Source organism: Dermacentor andersoni, chromosome 11 (assembly GCF_023375885.2).
Source record: "Dermacentor andersoni chromosome 11, qqDerAnde1_hic_scaffold, whole genome shotgun sequence".
NCBI classification, from domain to species: domain Eukaryota; kingdom Metazoa; phylum Arthropoda; class Arachnida; order Ixodida; family Ixodidae; genus Dermacentor; species Dermacentor andersoni.
The window spans coordinates 2,808,485-2,830,183 of NC_092824.1; the positions used below are offsets into that span (position 1 = coordinate 2,808,485).

General features: G+C 45.7%; 1 protein-coding gene across 2 annotated transcripts in view; it reads right to left on the reverse strand.

Moving 5' to 3' along the window:
* Positions 1 to 21,699, reverse strand: part of HDAC3 (histone deacetylase 3) — a 173,997-nt gene that overhangs the window by 46,243 nt on the left and 106,055 nt on the right. For both annotated transcript variants that reach the window (XM_050167612.3, XM_050167611.3), the window contains exon 6: positions 14,841 to 15,008. In XM_050167612.3, the coding sequence (XP_050023569.1) occupies positions 14,841 to 15,008 (168 nt within the window). The remainder of the gene's footprint in view (positions 1 to 14,840; positions 15,009 to 21,699) is intronic.

The following is a 21,699-nucleotide window of genomic DNA, read 5'->3' on the forward strand; positions in this document are numbered from 1 at the left end:
GTTAATGGAATGCATCATGTAACCGCACTGAAAAACAAGGGACAAGGAAGGAACACACAAGACAGGCGCGGAACTTCAACTAAGATTTACTACGGGAAATCTCACATTTATACAAGTATCGTAATCACCTTTGCCAATCATCGGATAGCCATCACTCGACGTTGGCATGCGGGCGTGAGTGCCGCAAATTTGCTTGTAAATATTTGTATTCTTTATCACTCAATGATACTGAAGAACTGCTTACGCAGCTGCCAGATTGCATTTTTATACAGTAAGCTTCGTATATTTCACGGCTCAGTTGTGACGCAAACATCTTCAAGACTTTAGTGTCGCGGAACCTGGGCGTGCAATTACTACAGTGGCGACAATGGTCAGCCAGTTTTCCACCCCCCGCCAATCCTTCAACTCCTGCGCGGTGCTCCTGCAGTCTGACGTTTAGGCACCGTCCTGTCTGCCCTATGTAGCTATTGCCACAGGAGAGGGGTATCTGGTACACTACCCCTACTCTGCATGGGACGAACCTGTCGACGTGCTTGATATCACATTCATTTCTTTTGTTTTTACCCTGCACCATCTTGCACATCCCCGCCAGTTTCTTGGGCGCCGTGAAAACCACCGGTACTTCACATTTTGCAGCCACCTTTTTGAGACGGTGGGAGATTTGGTGGTAGTACGGGATGGCAACAGGTCTACGACGTTGTGGCTCTACGCTTGGGCGGAGCTCTGATGGGCCTCGCGCTTCCTTGGCAAGGGTTTCTAGCACCGAGGTGACCATATCATGCTGAAATCCTGCGCTGTGCAGTCTTTGCAACTGTAGGAACACGCTATGTTGCATTTCATGCTGGCAGGACTTATCAAGAGCAGCACGCAGGCAGTTTTTTGCGATTCCCCTTTTTACAAGCTTCGAATGAGCTGACTGGTAGTTTAAAATACCTTTTTTTGATCGAGGCTGATACCTCCAGCACGCATGGGTTCCAGCAATAATAATGAAAATGTCCAGGAACTGCAGGCATCCATGTGTAGGCAACTCACAGGTGAAATTCAACCCAAACGCGCATTCTCGGAAAATTGCAAGAACACGCTCTACTGCAGCTGAACCGCCTCCCTCCCCAACCCCTTTCAAGAAAATGGCATAATCGTCAACATATCTAAATATCTTAGCCGAGTAGGCTGTGTCAATGCGTTCAGCAATTCGCTTGTCACAATATGATAAAAATATGTCACTTAATAAAGGGGCAATACATGAACCAATGCACACTCCACGCTTTTGGACGTAGTTCTTTCCTTCGAAATTAACGATGGTCGATGCCAAATAAAAATGCAGAATTTCTAAAAAGTGGTCCACACTTACACCACATGCGTTCTGAAAGGCCACAGGGCCGTAGTCATCAATGGATTCTCTAATGGCGCATAGTAAAATCTCTTGTGGAATGGAATAAAATAGGTCAGTGACATCAATGGAAAACGAAAACAGCGGTTCCCTCGAGCCTTCATGGTCATGAAGAAATGCGATAAGCTCCTCAGAATTCTTTATCATGAACGGGTCCTCAAATCTGAGTAAGCGCAAGTGTTTCTGCAGAAACTTAGAGACCGTCCCCTGCCACGTGTCACGTTCCGAAACGATGGCTCGGAAAGGAATGCCTTCTTTATGCGTTTTCGCGGAGAAGAAAATACTAAGTGCTCCGCTCTTCGCAGCCTTGATACCCAAACCAAGATTTTTCAGGTTACACCTATCACAGAGACCCAACGCTAGCTTTTTTAGCTTAGCGGCAGTGCACGTCTTAATAGAAAAATTTTTTGCGACAGCTTCCCTCGCTTTCTGCCGAAATAAAGAATTCGGTAAAACCGTAAAGCTACCTTCTTTATCAGAAATCATTAAAGCCAGATCATTCTGCTTGAGGTACTCGACAGTTCGCTTAACATCTCGCTGCTGGTACTGCTTGGACCGCTTCACTGCTAGTGAGTTTACCCCTTCTGAAATACACAGGCCTTTTTCATCCTCAGGCGCGCGTCTTGCAATGTTCTTGACGATAGATATGAGCTCGACCGGGGACTCTTGGGGTTGAATACAGAACTTAGGCCCTTTAGATAAGACCGAATCAACACTTTTTGGCACATCGCAGTGTCCAATATAGGTAACCTTTCCTGGAGACACATCTACCTTTTTTCGAAACTTTGCCCAATCGAGGAGCGCTGGAAGGCACAGGGACCACAGCAGTTCGGTAAAATGATTACATTCGCGAGAGTACCTTCTGTACAAGGCTTCAATGTTCTGGATTCCCTCCACTTGAGACGCTGCGAGCACCCGCAGGCATCCTTGAATATGTCGCACTTGCCTCCATAATTCAGACCTGAGTATCTTCATCATCCTGGTAGAATGCCTTTTTGAGGGAGTGCACGGGTAGAAGAGGAGAACAATTTCCGGAAGGACGAGCCGATGGTTCAGGGCGAAGGCACACACACGCGCACGACAACCGATGATGGCCGCTAAACTAACAAGGGTAGCACTCGAATTCACACATAGAAAGGCAGGGAGAACAGGGCCCATTGAACTAGAAAGTAGCATATTTAACAGGGATAAGCGGGCTAGTTGGTGGTCGTTAATGGAATGCATCATGTAACCGCACTGAAAAACAAGGGACAAGGAAGGAACACACAAGACAGGCGCGGAACTTCAACTAAGATTTACTACGGGAAATCTCACATTTATACAAGTATCGTAATCACCTTTGCCAATCATCGGATAGCCATCACTCGACGTTGGCATGCGGGCGTGAGTGCCGCAAATTTGCTTGTAAATATTTGTATTCTTTATCACTCAATGATACTGAAGAACTGCTTACGCAGCTGCCAGATTGCATTTTTATACAGTAAGCTTCGTATATTTCACGGCTCAGTTGTGACGCAAACATCTTCAAGACTTTAGTGTCGCGGAACCTGGGCGTGCAATTACTACAGTGGCGACAATGGTCAGCCAGTTTTCCACCCCCCGCCAATCCTTCAACTCCTGCGCGGTGCTCCTGCAGTCTGACGTTTAGGCACCGTCCTGTCTGCCCTATGTAGCTATTGCCACAGGAGAGGGGTATCTGGTACACTACCCCTACTCTGCATGGGACGAACCTGTCGACGTGCTTGATATCACATTCATTTCTTTTGTTTTTACCCTGCACCATCTTGCACATGCCCGCCAGTTTCTTGGGCGCCGTGAAAACCACCGGTACTTCACATTTTGCAGCCACCTTTTTGAGACGGTGGGAGATTTGGTGGTAGTACGGGATGGCAACAGGTCTACGACGTTGTGGCTCTACGCTTGGGCGGAGCCAAGGAAGCGCGAGGCCCATCAGAGCTCCGCCCAAGCGTAGAGCCACAACGTCGTAGACCTGTTGCCATCCCGTACTACCACCAAATCTCCCACCGTCTCAAAAAGGTGGCTGCAAAAATGTGAAGTACCGGTGGTTTTCACGGCGCCCAAGAAACTGGCGGGCATGTGCAAGATGGTGCAGGGTAAAAACAAAAGAAATGAATGTGATATCAAGCACGTCGACAGGTTCGTCCCATGCAGAGTAGGGGTAGTGTACCAGATACCCCTCTCCTGTGGCAATAGCTACATAGGGCAGACAGGACGGTGCCTAAACGTCAGACTGCAGGAGCACCGCGCAGGAGTTGAAGGATTGGCGGGGGGTGGAAAACTGGCTGACCATTGTCGCCACTGTAGTAATTGCACGCCCAGGTTCCGCGACACTAAAGTCTTGAAGATGTTTGCGTCACAACTGAGCCGTGAAATATACGAAGCTTACTGTATAAAAATGCAATCTGGCAGCTGCGTAAGCAGTTCTTCAGTATCATTGAGTGATAAAGAATACAAATATTTACAAGCAAATTTGCGGCACTCACGCCCGCATGCCAACGTCGAGTGATGGCTATCCGATGATTGGCAAAGGTGATTACGATACTTGTATAAATGTGAGATTTCCCGTAGTAAATCTTAGTTGAAGTTCCGCGCCTGTCTTGTGTGTTCCTTCCTTGTCCCTTGTTTTTCAGTGCGGTTACATGATGCATTCCATTAACGACCACCAACTAGCCCGCTTATCCCTGTTAAATATGCTACTTTCTAGTTCAATGGGCCCTGTTCTCCCTGCCTTTCTATGTGTGAATTCGAGTGCTACCCTTGTTAGTTTAGCGGCCATCATCGGTTGTCGTGCGCGTGTGTGTGCCTTCGCCCTGAACCATCGGCTCGTCCTTCCGGAAATTGTTCTCCTCTTCTACCCGTGCACTCCCTCAAAAAGGCATTCTACCAGGATGATGAAGATACTCAGGTCTGAATTATGGAGGCAAGTGCGACATATTCAAGGATGCCTGCGGGTGCTCGCAGCGTCTCAAGTGGAGGGAATCCAGAACATTGAAGCCTTGTACAGAAGGTACTCTCGCGAATGTAATCATTTTACCGAACTGCTGTGGTCCCTGTGCCTTCCAGCGCTCCTCGATTGGGCAAAGTTTCGAAAAAAGGTAGATGTGTCTCCAGGAAAGGTTACCTATATTGGACACTGCGATGTGCCAAAAAGTGTTGATTCGGTCTTATCTAAAGGGCCTAAGTTCTGTATTCAACCCCAAGAGTCCCCGGTCGAGCTCATATCTATCGTCAAGAACATTGCAAGACGCGCGCCTGAGGATGAAAAAGGCCTGTGTATTTCAGAAGGGGTAAACTCACTAGCAGTGAAGCGGTCCAAGCAGTACCAGCAGCGAGATGTTAAGCGAACTGTCGAGTACCTCAAGCAGAATGATCTGGCTTTAATGATTTCTGATAAAGAAGGTAGCTTTACGGTTTTACCGAATTCTTTATTTCGGCAGAAAGCGAGGGAAGCTGTCGCAAAAAATTTTTCTATTAAGACGTGCACTGCCGCTAAGCTAAAAAAGCTAGCGTTGGGTCTCTGTGATAGGTGTAACCTGAAAAATCTTGGTTTGGGTATCAAGGCTGCGAAGAGCGGAGCACTTAGTATTTTCTTCTCCGCGAAAACGCATAAAGAAGGCATTCCTTTCCGAGCCATCGTTTCGGAACGTGACACGTGGCAGGGGACGGTCTCTAAGTTTCTGCAGAAACACTTGCGCTTACTCAGATTTGAGGACCCGTTCATGATAAAGAATTCTGAGGAGCTTATCGCATTTCTTCATGACCATGAAGGCTCGAGGGAACCGCTGTTTTCGTTTTCCATTGATGTCACTGACCTATTTTATTCCATTCCACAAGAGATTTTACTATGCGCCATTAGAGAATCCATTGATGACTACGGCCCTGTGGCCTTTCAGAACGCATGTGGTGTAAGTGTGGACCACTTTTTAGAAATTCTGCATTTTTATTTGGCATCGACCATCGTTAATTTCGAAGGAAAGAACTACGTCCAAAAGCGTGGAGTGTGCATTGGTTCATGTATTGCCCCTTTATTAAGTGACATATTTTTATCATATTGTGACAAGCGAATTGCTGAACGCATTGACACAGCCTACTCGGCTAAGATATTTAGATATGTTGACGATTATGCCATTTTCTTGAAAGGGGTTGGGGAGGGAGGCGGTTCAGCTGCAGTAGAGCGTGTTCTTGCAATTTTCCGAGAATGCGCGTTTGGGTTGAATTTCACCTGTGAGTTGCCTACACATGGATGCCTGCAGTTCCTGGACATTTTCATTATTATTGCTGGAACCCATGCGTGCTGGAGGTATCAGCCTCGATCAAAAAAAGGTATTTTAAACTACCAGTCAGCTCATTCGAAGCTTGTAAAAAGGGGAATCGCAAAAAACTGCCTGCGTGCTGCTCTTGATAAGTCCTGCCAGCATGAAATGCAACATAGCGTGTTCCTACAGTTGCAAAGACTGCACAGCGCAGGATTTCAGCATGATATGGTCACCTCGGTGCTAGAAACCCTTGCCAAGGAAGCGCGAGGCCCATCAGAGCTCCGCTCAAGCGTAGAGCCACAACGTCGTAGACCTGTTGCCATCCCGTACTACCACCAAATCTCCCACCGTCTCAAAAAGGTGGCTGCAAAATGTGAAGTACCGGTGGTTTTCACGGCGCCCAAGAAACTGGCGGGCATGTGCAAGATGGTGCAGGGTAAAAACAAAAGAAATGAATGTGATATCAAGCACGTCGACAGGTTCGTCCCATGCAGAGTAGGGGTAGTGTACCAGATACCCCTCTCCTGTGGCAATAGCTACATAGGGCAGACAGGACGGTGCCTAAACGTCAGACTGCAGGAGCACCGCGCAGGAGTTGAAGGATTGGCGGGGGGTGGAAAACTGGCTGACCATTGTCGCCACTGTAGTAATTGCCCGCCCAGGTTCCGCGACACTAAAGTCTTGAAGATGTTTGCGTCACAACTGAGCCGTGAAATATACGAAGCTTACTGTATAAAAATGCAATCTGGCAGCTGCGTAAGCAGTTCTTCAGTATCATTGAGTGATAAAGAATACAAATATTTACAAGCAAATTTGCGGCACTCACGCCCGCATGCCAACGTCGAGTGATGGCTATCCGATGATTGGCAAAGGTGATTACGATACTTGTATAAATGTGAGATTTCCCGTAGTAAATCTTAGTTGAAGTTCCGCGCCTGTCTTGTGTGTTCCTTCCTTGTCCCTTGTTTTTCAGTGCGGTTACATGATGCATTCTTCAGAATACCCCCCATGTGTTTCTACACTGGCAGCTAAGCCCGCCCATCTGTTTCTGTCCCCTCAAAATGAACATGGCTACGTTATTGTCGCAGGCTTGCCGATATTAATGATATTATTCATTGCCGATACGGAAGAAACTGTTTCAATGCGCATAATGTACTCACGAAAAAACAAAAATCACATTCGACGCATTCGTTTGCTCCGCCAGCTGCCATTCTTGTTTTGGTGTCCCGCACTGTTACAGCGGCAGCCGCCTGTTTGTTGACCTGTTGTCATCCCGCAGCAAATGCAGGATGAAAAAATTTTTTTCTTTTTGCGGGAAATTCAATCCACCTAATGATCAACCCCTGAATTTGCAGCAATTTTTCTGAAAAAAAGTGCAATCATTATGCAAGTAGATCCGGTAATGGCTCAGTTTCGTTTGGCACCGGTGCAGCTGAAAATAATACAGTTAAATGTGGATGTAACAAAATCGATGAAAGTCCGCAATATTTCGTTATATACAGGTTTTTGTTACACGCAGTTTCACGTGAGAACCAGGAAGTATCATGCAAAAATAAACATGAGACGGATTTGACTTCAGGTGAGCTCACCTCTCAAACATTTATTCAGGAGAAAAGACAGCATGATTTTTATCTTGTTTCTTCTGTATGATTGATGACATCAAGTGGCACTCCAAAGAAGCTAAATCAAGCAATGCAGCTTCATCATCCTGCGTGCCGCTGGAATGATGCGAGACATCCAATGCGTCCACCTCTCTCGCGGCTGGCACGGAAAACAGCAGATCTGCCCCTGAAGCACCTTCTTCATCACCATAATCTGGCATTTCTTCAGTACATATGGCGTCATTGTCAGCATACAAAAATACACCAAGTTCGATGTCGTCAGGCGCTCCACTACTTGCACATAGCGCATCCCACGCTTTGATAACATCAGGTGCATTTTCAGGCTCCTTTTCATTGTCGCAGATTCCAGCTTGAACAAACTATATTTGGGCCTTGGCGAAGCAATTGGAAACTCTGAGTTTGAACTTCCTGCTACGATGTAGCAAGCATCTCGATCACTCAATATATGTTCACCTTCGTCTGCCGTTCAGAACGGATGTTCAAAAGACCTTATCTATCACCCGATAGTGGTAGCAGCATTTGAAGCCGTTGATGATTCCTTTGTCCAATGGCTGTATCAAGGATGTGCAATTGGGAGAAAAATATATCAACTCGATGTTCGACAGCTGAAGGCCATCGACGTGGTGCGCAGAGCAATTGTCGTTCAGCAAGCAGATTTGATGGCCTCGTGGCTTTAAGTCTTCGTTAAACTCTTTCAACTACTCAGAAAAGATCACCCGTGACATCCACGCTTTAGAATTGGCCACATATTTAACTGGTATTCACTTTGTTCACTTGAAGCATGGCACTTTGCCCAGTAACTAACAGGATTCGTTTGTCACTGCCATCACTGCTGGCACAAAGCAAAACTGTGACAAGGAGTTTGCTTTGGTTGCTACTGCGGCAGTCTTCTCCTTTAAGCACCAGAGCGATTAAGGTGGGACGTGGCTTTGAAAATCAACTTTCTTATTTCTTCATGGATTTTGATGAAAATTGGCACAAATGTTTAGAATGTCTCCCTGATGATTCCCTAAACGTTTCAGAGTGATATCTTGAGAACATTTTATTCAAATAAATTGAGCAGTATTTTTCTCCCTCTAACTTGCTGGAGAGCATGGGGAACCCAAAAAAATGTGATAGAAGACTTGTGAAGAGGAAGCTTTAGCTCGAGTGCTCCTATCTAAAAACATGTAAAAGGAGAATTCGTTTTTTTCTGCAACCACAGCACCAAATTTGACTAGATTTGTTGCATTTGAAAGACAAACTTAAAATCTAGTGACTGTTGGTTTCGAATTTTTGAGTTAGGTCGTGAAATATTTATTAAAAATTGCCGAAAATCGAAAATTTTCAAAAAATGAAACTATCAAGTTTACAACTCTGTAACTCAACCACTAAAAATGATAATACAATTCTGTGGATTGCATCTAATAGTACATCTAAAGCGGACAAAATTGATATGTTACACATGAATATAAAAATAATTTAACCCTTTCGCTGTCACTGACGTACCGGTACGTCATCGCGCTTCCCCCCCACGGTGTCACTGACGTACCGGTACGTTCTCTATCGTGCGTTCAAAATTTCGCGCCTGCGCGCAAAAGCAGGCGCTCCTGGATTGGCCACGCCATCTGTTGACTCTTTCTACAAGTTCGTATATTCGCTCCGACCTGTGTTAACCCATGTATTGAAGAGTACGGTGCGACTGCCACTCCCCACTTTCTCTTTGCTGAGTGGCGCGGTGGCTCCGCGTTCGCTGGATCATGCGTCGCGCGCGTGTGGTTATGGGTTCAAGGGTTGTTCTGTAATCTCCGCTGGTTTGAAGGTTTTTATTTTTCTTCTGTTGGTGTGCCTGCTACGGCGCATCAAGTTCAGGCGCACGTGCCGTTGCCTCTCCAAAAAGGGTGACTCGATTGCTGCTTTCGCTCTCTCGCCGCACCCTCGCTTCCGACTTGCAGCAGTAAATGTAAAGCCCTTCGAACTTTGTTTAGCCTTTTTCCATCTCCCTCTGTCTTCTTGATCACGCAACGTCCCATTTCTCTCCGTTGCGGGGGGCGACTGAAAGCGCATCCTCCCTGCGCGCGGTTACTTTCGGATGGCTCAGCGCGCGGGACCTTCGTCTGCTCATGGGAGCGGTGGCTGAATTCCGATTCAGAATACGAGCCGAGCTCGGATTTGGACTCGGACAAAGTCGCTTGAGACGAAGAGGGTTCCGCATCGTCAGATTCGGATGTTGAACAGATTTTATAGTCAGGCTGATGATGATGATGATGTTTACTAACAACAGCTGCAGAACACTGAAATGTGCATATTGCATTGACTATGTTATTTGTATACCAATCATAATCAAAAATAAATTGCTATGTTCATTCCCTGTTATGCTCGTTCCCTGAAACCAAGCCGACACTGGGGGTGCGTCACGGCCAGAAACGTCCGACAGCGAAAGGGTTAATCATAGGGAAATACAACTTTTGCAATACCGTTGTAACCAACGTAACAAATTCACGTAAGATGTAAAATGACATATTAAATTTGTCTGCTTTGAATGATCTAATGGATGCCGTTTACAGAACCGCGATATCAATTCTTGATGCAGAGCTATGAATTTGTAAACTTCGTGCTTCCATTTTTTTCAAACGGTCAAATATTTGAAAATCGATTTAAGAAAATTCAAGCCCTAAATCGAAATTCCGCTTCCAACAGTCACTAGAATTTAACTTTCTCTTTCAAATGCAACGAATTTCATCAAAATCGGTCCAGGGGTTATCTCATAAAAATGTTTTTGCGTTTTACATGTATTTGAATAGGCCGCGTCGGAGTTGGGCCCGAGCTAAAGCTTCCTCTTAAGTATTGACTGCATAGCAAAATGCGTGCTGAAGGTCGTGACATTCTTGAATTTTTTTTTTTGCAACACAAATTTTTTGGAGTGCCGTATTTTATATTACCTTCGCATGAAGCGTACTTTCAGGGTAGACGAACAGCCATATCGTAAACTTACAAAGGGTCAAGATAAGAAAGCGAGAATGTCACGACTTGCACTGTAGCCCAAGCAACGTGACAAAACAAAAAACGAAGTCAAAATATGTTAAATGGCAACAAAGAAATCAGCTCCAGAAACTGAGCAGAAAGGCAGAAAAACTGTTTTGAGAAAACGGCTCTCAAAGTTTCACCTTCTCCTCAGTTCTCTAAAGGGCACCAAACTTGTAGTCTTTGGGGTGTTTTGTGATGTGGGGCTTCTTGTACATGTGGCCTCTGGTCTGGTGTGCTCCCCCCCCCCCTTTGTTTCTTTTTACTGGGCATTCTTCACTGCTGCTGCTGCTGCTCTACAAAGAGCATGGTGCCTAAGTTTCAAACCAAGTGACGTGCAGAACTACATGTGGGCATGAATATAGTTCCAATGTACATTCAGGCAGCCTGTACCTGCAGGCTGCCCGAGCGATAGCAATCTCCAGTACAATCAGTGATACATTCTTTTTTCTTTTGGTAGAATTGACCATGTTACTGAATGAATGCTCTGAGTGTCAGTAGCTTCCCAAATCATCTTTACTTGACAATACCTGCAGAACTTAAGATCAGAGAGCCAGTGATAGTTTTGTAGCTGCTAGGTGCTTTCCAGAATTGTACTTTTGTATGATGCCTCATCACTTCTGCAGCCAGGTGTCTGTGCCAGCCCAAGGGGCCTAGTGAACAGAGCTCATAATGAGGTTCTCTTTATGAAGGGGGGGGGGGGGGGGGGGGTATGATAGTTATTGTTCCGAGCTATCGTGACAATATGATCATAGAGTGAATGAGCAATATGCTTGGTTGTGGGTCCGAGGTGCCGACGCGCGAAATGCCCAGCCGCGCAGTCCGAGGAGTCGACGCTCGATGCCCTTACTCGCGCCGCTCCGAGGTGCCGATGCGCGAAATGCCTAGACGCGGGTTCAAGGAGTCGACACTCGATGCGCTTATTCATGCAGTCGGAGGTACCGACGCGCGAAATGCCTAGATGTGAGCTCGAGGAGTCGACACTCGATGCGCTCATTCGCGCAGTCCGAGGTGCCCACGCGTGAAATGCATAGACGCGGGCTCGAGGAGTCAACACTCGATGCTCTTGTTCGCGTAGTCAGAGGCGCCGATGCACAAGATGATTAGGTGAGGGTCCGACAAGTCCGTGCGTGATGTTCATGATCGCCGAGTCGGAGACTCCCTATGCGCGAAATGTTTAGCCGCGTGTCCGACCATTGCATGCGCGATGTGCTTCGTCACGAATTCTGAAACACCGAGTGCTGAAAGGCTTAGCCGCATGACCGAGGATTCTGCGCGCGATTCTTGGTCGCGAAGTCCGCGTCGCCGATGCTTGGAATGCTTAGCCGTGAGTCTGAAACGTCCACAAGCGTAGGAATCGGCCACGCTACTGCGATGTCCGCGTAGCGCCCGTTTTGACACATCAAGATTACGGCGAGTGGAGACATTCAGACTCGCGAGGTGCAAAGAGCCGAGCAGACGATGCGAGCGCCGGACCAATGACGAACCGCGCTGGGGTCACGTGGGTGGCGCAGCCAATCACAGGCTCCGGCACGACCTTCAACCATTTGCTTTTTGTGCGCATGTTACTGTATGGAGGACATCACTGAAGCGGCAAATTCGAAGACGGAGAAATGCGCTTTCCAACGAGACCAAGATGGCGGCGCTTGGGCACGCTGTTCTGGAGATATTGCGGCGTGAAAAACGCTGTTCTTTCTTGATTTCAGCGAAATGTTTTGCCACCTTGGCCGATAAAACACTTTTTTAGAGCACTTCTACGTGGTTTATGTGGATGATATTTCAGAGTCGGATAGAAAAAGAGTTATAGAAACTGAAAATGTGATTTTCAAAAAATCATCTTTTTGCCATTTTTCGCGATGTAAAACCCGCGTCCCCCCTTAATCAACCACCATACATTATTCCCGCTGCCCGTATATCACATCGCACTCGGCACGTGTACCAAGTTGGTCGCCCTCGCACTCATACTACCACTTTTTCAGGCTCATTCTTCTTTCGCGCAGCAACAGATTGGAACAACCTGCCCCACCAAATTGCCGCCATTACCTGTGCACCTACATTCATGCAAAAGCTAATAGACCATATTTTAGAATTAAAGAATGTAAGGGATATGCTATGTGTGTACTAGATGGAATTATGTACTTAATTTTCACGTATGTTGTAACTTATGCTCTGTTATTCCAACTTATGCTCTGTTATTCTTAAAATGATGTATAATAAATATATGTATGCCCATCCCTTATGTAATGCCCCTATGGGGCTTTTAAAGTAATAAAATTAAATGAAATGAAATAGCATTCACTCTCACGTGCACACCTGCCACCGTGCCGTGGCAACACATATAAGCCTAAAAAAAAACTAGAACAGGCAGGCACGGTAGTGAAATCCTGGTGTCACAATACATGAGTGAAAAATGCAGAGGCTGATTTGCTTGTCACAGAGAGGCGCTAGGGGAGCTAGCGGCTTTCATCATCATCATTGCAGTACACTGAATCGATTGCTCTGGCTCGCTGCGACCGCATGCATTCCTCTCGCGATCAGCCATTTATCATTTATCAATTACAACAGTTACACATTATTTACCCAAAATTTTCGGTACAATAATAAATGATAAGCGTTCAAAATTTGTTACAACAAGGTCAACTGCCATGCCTTCATTACGTAGAGGCCAGAAATACATGGGCTTCTACGGGGGTGGCATGGAGGAATGAAAAAATTTTTTTAAATCCAGGATTACATAGAGCTTCATTACATCCAGGTTTCACTGTAGCTCAGTTCTGGTTTTCGGTTCAGTTCCGGTTTGGTTCAACACGTTGGGAGCACATGCAAATAAGTTACCAACTTCAGTTACAAACCGCAGTTCTAAGTTTTTTCCTTCACATTTTTTTCTCTTTCAATACGACCTGTGTGCATTGTGAATGGTATGTTCAACGAGTTTGCATTTTTGATACACTAATGAATGAAATGCAAGCCAGCCCAACACAATCGCCAAACACTATCAGAACAAAGAATGGCACAGCTTGCCGCTGTCCAAATGCATGCACCAGCTATCTGCGCAAGCTAATACGAGTGCTTTCTGTGCAGATGTGGAAGCTGTAACAAACTCCAATGCTAGCTTTTCCTCTCCTTGCTCACAACTCTTATTTTTGCAAATCAAAATATGGCCTCAAAGCTGTCTGATGCTCTCATCTCTCCTCATTAACTCTTTCTCTACCATGGGGAGAATTGATCTTTTTTGTAGGTTACGCCAGATATATTTTTCTGAAGGAACTACTGCACTGAACATTTTAAGTAATACAACAACAAAAAGCAGAATGAACGCACTTTTCATGCATAAAAGTTTCATTACCGAGATATATGTCATAAAAAATATACATAAATTCTCAGAATCAAGATTGTGAGATAACACCGAACAAAGTTTGTAAAGACACACTTGTACCTAGTAAGAAAAATATATAAAAAAATTATAACATATACAAAATGTTTTGCTATCTAATGGCACTACTTCAAAAAAAATCTAAATTTTTCATCGAACAGGTATTTCAATACAAAAACTTAACGAAAAGAACTAGTTGGGCGTGCCGGGCTGCGGCTGCCAGTGTTCCGGGCTGGTTTTGTCGTCGTCGCTCTCAGAGTCCAAGTTCGACGAAAAGGCAGCATCCTCAGAATAGCTTCCGCTCGAGCCATCGATAAAATGAGCCTCAGACGCAGCGGAATCACGAGATCTGCGATCTTTCGACGAGCGCGCATGCTCCTGGAGGCAGCCATTTTTGCTTCCTACTTTGACGATCGTGAAACTTGGGAGTGGGTTCGAAAAATTACCACCTCCTGGAAAAAAATCGGACTGCTTAGAAAACAAAAATACAGCTCTCCTCCTTCGTGCCCGACGGTGAAGTGTGTCCATGAGCGGTGTTTCAAACATTCGATAGCGGGTGGCCATTTTTGTTTGCTACTTTGACATTCGCTAAACTTCAAAGCATGTTTAAAAATCACCACCTGGCGGGAAAAAAAGCAAACTGCTTAGAAAATAAAAATATTGTCTTCTTGTTCACGTCCAATAGGGCAGTGTGTCCATGAGCAGCGCGGAAGGTCCCGAAAGCAGTGTTTCAAACCATCATTAGTGGGCTGACGATGCACAATGGGCGCAGTACGGAAAGAGATAAGATGGTATCAAGGTGGAGACTTTGCACTAACGAAAGCTGCGATGCAATGGCACTTCCAAATTACCCTATTTTTGCCCATAGGAAAAGTATGATTTTCTCAACTTTTACTTCACATTTATTTTTAGTGTTTACTCGTTTTAAAGGAAAAGCTCGAGATAGCAAAAAGAAAAAAACAAATTTGACTATATCAACCTATGTAGTTGACCCTAAGACGGGTGTAGCCGAGGGCAACATTCCTCACACCCTGCGGATAGGACAGTTTCACTTCAGGAGCTCTGATGGTGTGTTCACACTCTGCCTGTGATTGATAAACTGTACCAAATGAAATAAATCAGCATAATATATTTTTTTTTAAATGTTATCGTTCGTGGTTCAAAACAACACTCACCTGAAAGTAGCTGGCATCGTCAATGCCTTCCTTGAGGGGGACATTGACCGAGTAGTAGCGGCCACTCTCGGCGCCAAGCTCGTACATGTCGCCAGTACCGGGAAAGAAGTAGTTGCCGTACTTGTGGAAGGACACCGTCATCACCCGGTCTGTCAGGTAGAAAGCTTCCTGCAGAAGCAAATAAATGCAAACGTGAATGATGATCTTAAAGGGCCCCTGAAATGGCTCGGACAAATTTTTTATAAGCGTAGGGTACAGCTTAAGTAGAACATTCGCACCACAATTTAAGTAAAGTGTTACATATTAATGGAGCTACAAATGATTACAAGTTACCCTCCTCCCTAGCTATGCTTTTCCTCCTCAACTCGTTCGCGGAGCGATTGGGGCTAAGCTCCGCCTTCCCTGGTTCTGCGTCACCATGTGACATCACATCGTCCACTTCCGGTTGTTATGGAGCCCGCCCCTGCCCGCCCCTGCCCACGCCCGCGTGCAACCTCTCCACTAGCCACTTGGCCGTCGACCCCAAGCAAGAGCTATCGAAGCAGCGTGTGTTGCGAGCATTCTGTCGTCATGCCGAACGTGTCTGGTATTCCGGTAACCAAACACTAGCTGAACGTTTCGATGGAACAGTAGAGAAACTCAAGCTGATGAAGGAACTTTAGCGTAGACATACGTGAGCTGCCTGATCGGTCTCCACGGTCCAGCCACCTGTTGGCACTGAGCTTAACCAGCCAAAGAAAGAGCTAATATTGCTCTAAGTGTAAAACATTTTAAACATTTACAATAACAAAGTCTTAACGATTACACTCCTGTGAAAAATTTACACCAGCAGCAAAGAAGAATACATTTTGTTACTGCTACTGTGTCTGGTTGAGTTCTATGCCTCCAGGTGGCTGCAACATGCAGACCATTCACATTTGCGCTTCTGTTCATACCGTGAAACGACACGCAGGCGGACACGGCCAGGCCCTGTCCCCTTGCGCTTGCGTTTACTCTAATACCGGACTCGCGAAACTCTTATTGCGTTAGTAATCTTCCAGTGTAAAGTGACGGCCGCAATCGCGTAAATCCTGGCGCCGATCGGATGGCAGCAGTCCGATGCGCTGCAGCCAGTCCGCTCGTCAACTGGCTTGCAGAGGGACACGATGTCGCAGCTTGACATACTGCCAGTCGCTACGTTTGCAGCCCACAACACAACAAAGTCGAATCAGCACTCGCGAAAAGACAGACGGACACTGACAGCGGAGCTCTCGTCAAAGACGGAGCACATTGTAACACAAGCAGACGACGCTGTGTGCTGGAAGTGCTTAAGTGTACTGAAAAATTGTTCTTGTGCATTCCCTTTATGTTACTTTCCTTTTATAAAATCAAATTAACTAACATTCCAACTATTATGAACATCATTTGTTTACCATAAAGTTGGAAAAATTATCGATCATGCGCCCTGGTCAGCCAATCGGATAGCTCACCCCACTAACGTCATATGGGTAGGGGCGGCTTAAAATTCTGCGGCGCAGTGCGCTGCGATCGGCAGCGATGTGCATTTTTAAATCCTTATAATAAATTACACACTTTATGCGGAGCACTTAGATGCGTCAATTAATGATCAGAAGGACCTACTCTAACGGCTCAGTAAGTTTGTAGAAAATCGTCAAAATCGTTTCAGGGTCCCTTTAAAGCTGCCCCACACTAGCAAAATGCTCAATGCTAATTTTTTCATGACTGCTAATGATGATTTCTTTCATGCTTCATGAAGGTGACATTGTGTATGTCTTGTTTCGTGAATTGTAGCCCCTGCTATAATGCCTACAACTAGGTGAAGCAGGTAACGAAAAATGAAAAAAAAGAAAATTTTCTCGAAGGCAAAAAACTCATGACAGATAACTTTCTTGTGAAAAAAAGAACACAGCTGCAGGTGCTGCCTGCTCCTGAGAAGCCTTTGCACAGGTGCTGCATGGACGAAAAAACCGTTTTAGTCATATGTGCACCATGTCCCCCAAGCACGTGAGCAGTGCTTGCCTCTGGATTGCTCAATCAGTGGGAACTGGTCACAAATGGCCCCTGCATTTAGTGTTTGACACACTCAAGCCATTTTCAAATGGCATTGACATTTCTGTCACCGGTAGGGTGGTTCAATTGGCTTATAAGCATGAATAATTCTAAATTGCCAATAAACGAGTTAACGAAACCGAAACGAGTAGCGGCTTCGTGTGACGTCGCGATGAGTCAATGACATCAGATCCTACACTGTCGTAATGTAAACACACAGAATGCGTGCTAAACACACAATACACATTGTGCTAATGCCAAAAAAGCAAAGCTGACAATGTCTTCCAACGACACAGGGAGTTTCTCCAATCCTTCTGAACTAGACAGCGGCGATTTCAGCACCGATAGTTGCACGAGATAGGCTGCCCTCACCGGCTACTTGAATGGGAATGACGAAGTGCAAAGTGAAATGCGTGCTCTCCAATTGTCAACCATTTATAGACCGTTTCATCGGGCGAGAAGGATAGGGTGCGCGGAGAGCCTTTCCTCCTCTCTGGCTTGGGCGATCCGGCACGGCGCTGCTTAAAAGTATTGCTGTCGCATGCTGCGGAACGATTTCAAGATGTTTTAGATCTTACTTTGTGAAGTTTACGCCATGTTCGTTCATATAAGGTCATCAGGGAAGCCTTTCAGTGCATCGGTAACTACTGTAGGCAGAAGTATGTCTTGGGGGCGCAAAAATGTGATGCGCATAATCAGCCGCCGTGTACGGGCATTATCAGTTGCGGTGCGTGTATGTGTTGTTTACAATTTTGCTTATATCGATTTTAAATTAACAATGAAAACTGGAGTCTCTTTATTACCATCATTAAATGGTAAATTAGCTCACTGTCTGATCGATTGGCGTCGGGAGTAAAACATAAAACATAGCGCATGCTCATGCACAGCCAACCTAAGGCAACCACGAAACATCTGAGTGGCAGGCGCTATCAAATATTTGTGATACACTGGCATCGTTCTCACGCATTTCAAGTCTAGTATGCTTAAAATTACTATATGTCTACGCTAGCCTTGCTGCATGATGCCCATGGTGCTGCTCAACACAGCGATCACTGCGGTTGGTGAGCCAGCACGATACATATAAGCTGTGTGGATCATCATTGCCTCTTTGGCCTGTATACAGCCATAATACATGAGAGGGTTTGCATAAAAAGAATGCGATGGCTATTTTTGAGCGCAATATTTCCATATTACGTGTGAGTGCGTCGTAGAGAACTGAACGAACACAACCGAAAAAAAAAAAATTCGGTTATCATCCTCTTTCTCTAAAAAGCAAGAGAAAACAGGCTAACGCCACACAACGTTTAAAAATATATAACCGCTGATGCCGTATGCTTGGACCATGCGCTATATAGAACAAATATATCTAATCCAGCACCTACTACTGCTTAGGACGCTCGCGCAGTTCGTAAACGGTCGCTTTGCTGGACAAGCTTAATTCAGACTGTTAGGTATGCTGCTATTACTAGCCAAAACTATTTTATTCATGGGTGGAAACCTCGTCCATCCAACCAAGTAGTCACGCAATGTAAGCTGCAGCAAACAGTTTGAACGCTTGTCAAAGTATAACAGCACAGCTCCTATCGTAGCAGAACGATACCCACGCTGCTACGATCGTCGCGTATGTTTCATGGCTCCTAAACCGCAGCTTAGAAATAGAGGATAGAGCTTAGAAATAGAGCTTAAAAATAGAGGACACTAGTGATTGGAACATTCGGAAATACACAATTGATCTCCGAGGCTGATTGTAGGCTCAAATATGCGCGCACACATCGCGCTGCGTGTTTCCTTCCACCTCCACGCAAGCAAAAATTCAGGCCATGACGCCTTAAACCACTTCAGCACGTCTCACAGAACAGTTTACCACGTAGAAGACGCACGTCATACTAAACAGACTGCACGACCGCGAAAACAAATGCCAGAACGTACCGCCGAGCGTATACCTGCCATGCAAAAGACCACTTTCACCCAAGCCAGTATGGCGCTGCTCATAGGCGGCGCCACTGCGTTCACAATATGGCGGCGCCTACGAAAAAACGGTCTATAGAAGAACATTGTTTTGCCAAGGCCTCGCTTGTTAACTTCGGGACATATATCCGGTGGAAGTGCCAGGTACATGATACGATCGCTGAAAATGCAGCCCTCTCTTGACTCGATGCCAGTGAGTAGCCTGACAGAGTTCACCCCTGTGCACGTACGTACCAGCCGTAGTCTTCACGAGCTCCAGCCACAGCACAGCCAGGCAAGAATTCAAGCTCCTAATGAGATTCAGAAGCGTACTGTTGGGCCAGTTCGTGCATCATCTATATCTTTGAACCCGATTCTACCAGGACAATGCATCAACCATCTACTACTGCAATTGCTGCGCTGGCGCAGATCCTTCTGCATAAGCCGCAGACATCCAATGCGTTCCACGGAGGTGCTGTTGAAGATATTGAAGACTGGCTCAACCACTTCGAAAAGGGTCGCCGAATTCAACAGGTGGTCCCAAAAGCGCAAGCTGCATAATGTGTACTTCGCTCTCAGAGATTCTGCAGACGTAGTTCTTGAACCACGAGATGACACTGACATCATGGGACCAATTTCATTAGCAGTTAATTGCTGCACACACCAGCGTGGACAAAAAGGAGAAAGCAAAGTTGGCGATCCAGGCAAGAATTCAAGCTCCTAATGAGATTCAGAAGTGTAGACTGTTGGGCCAGTTGGTGCATCATCTATGTCGTTGAACGGAAATACGGGTAGGAGGAAATGGAGCAAACAGGACAGACGCTCATTTACAATTGAAGTTTAATTAGAGGTTTTCCAGTAAGCGAAGGACCGCACATACGCAATCAAAAGGCTGATACAAAGTTTATGCATAATCCCATGTAAAAATTGTAAAAAATGTGGACACCTAAGGAGATACCTCATTTCTTTATCCGTCAAGGGAACTGATGGGACAGTGACACATGTGGCAGATTGTGCGTATATCTGGCCAGCCTCAATAATTTCTCTCGCCAGTCTGTCATTAGACTTGTTTCAAATGGCTGCATTTCTATATAGCGGAGTGCAACTGCAATCTTTGATGTGTGCACGTAGGGGAGTACCACCCACAACAGTATTTAAAGATGCCGAGTGCTCCCCGAGTTTAGCGCCTTGTCCTGTCGTCTTTTTTGTCTCTGTCGTTTTGCGCTAAACAAAGTATTCATGGATTCGCACCAACTAGCCCGCCAACGCATTGACCTGTTTGGCTAATGTAAACTTTGCCACAGCGAAGCAGAATCTGGTAAACGATCCCAGTGGCGCAAGTCAAAAAGAGGTTTACGTGTCTCTTGCGTGCATTTTTTTTTTTTACTTTTCACTCCGATCATGTATTACAGAGCACACCCTCGCTAGCGCACAGGGAAGGCTGTGAAAACTGCGTCCACCTCATGCTTGCATCCTACTTTCTTCAGGTTGTGCAAAACTGCATGTATGTAAGGCGTCAGCACAACCATTTTTTGGTTTCCACTTTTCCTGTGTGGTTGCGGTGAGCGCCATTTTGAGCTTCTTTAAAAGCAAACCTCCTATGGCCACCAACAGAATGGAGGAGAAAGCCCAGCTTTCGAGACATGAAGCAAAGACAAACCACAAAGAAGTCGGTTTCGAGAGGGGCGGACGTGATTACAGAAAGCAGTAATAGCAAAAAAAGAGTAGTGGCTATTCCGTATATTCATTCAGTGTCGCACAGGCTTAAAAAAGTTGCAAGTAGATATGACGTTAATGTTGCTTGCACTGCTCACAATAAGCTAGGTAAGATATGCGCTGCCATACAGAGAAAAAAGGAGCAGGTAAAAGGCAAAAAACAAACAGATATTTGTCCAGTGAAGCACAATAGGAACAACAGTTTTACTGACTGTTGTATGGGTGTGGTTTATAAAATTCCCCTTAGCTGTGGCCAGTTCTACGTAGGACAAATGGGACGGTGTATCAATCAGAGGCTAATGGAACATAAAAGGTCGTTAACCGGTGGATTGCCTTCTAATCTTTTGCTACATTGCCAAGATTGTAACTGCACGCCAGAGTTAGATGAATGCGCGATATTGTACAGGCATAAGAATGAAGATACGTGTCTTATGGTAGAGGCATGGCATATCTATAATGGTGGAAGTGCATGTGTGAGTCAGCCTTCGATTACTTTACATAAGGAAGAGATTAATTGCCTTAACAGTTATCTCTCACGTAGACCGGCACGTGTACCCGACTGACACGTGGTGTTACCATTCCTGAGCTTGCACAGGTGAGTTTTGTGTCCTCTTTCTTTTTTCACCTCAGTGCTCCCTTCAGTTGATAGTTGGCGTTTGTGTTGTCCACTTCTCTACTCTTGTGTCCTGTCTGCACGCCTCACTTCTTTTTTGCATGATGAACTGATGGTCATTAAGGGTTACGGACTGGATTCCAAGGGAAGGGAAGCGTAGCAGGGGGCGGCGGAAAGTTAGGTGGGCGGATGAGATTAAGAACTTTGCAGGGACAACATGGCCACAATTAGTATGTGACCGGGGTAGTTGGAGAAGTATGGGAGAGGCCTTTGCCCTGCAGTGGGCGTAACCAGGCTGACGATGATGATGTAGTTACAATGAGTATATATATATCAAAAGTTACGCTTACATCAAACAAAAATAGTAGCAATTCCCAATATATTGCATGTCAAGCGGCGGAAAAGTACCCCCAGAAGTTCGCTTTCCCTCGCGGTGGCGAGGAAGCCCGGCGGCGCGGCTCCATCAAATCGCTTGCTGTGTCAAGTGAGCCGTCGACACCCCCCTGTAAAAAATGATCTTGTTTTCTTTAAAAC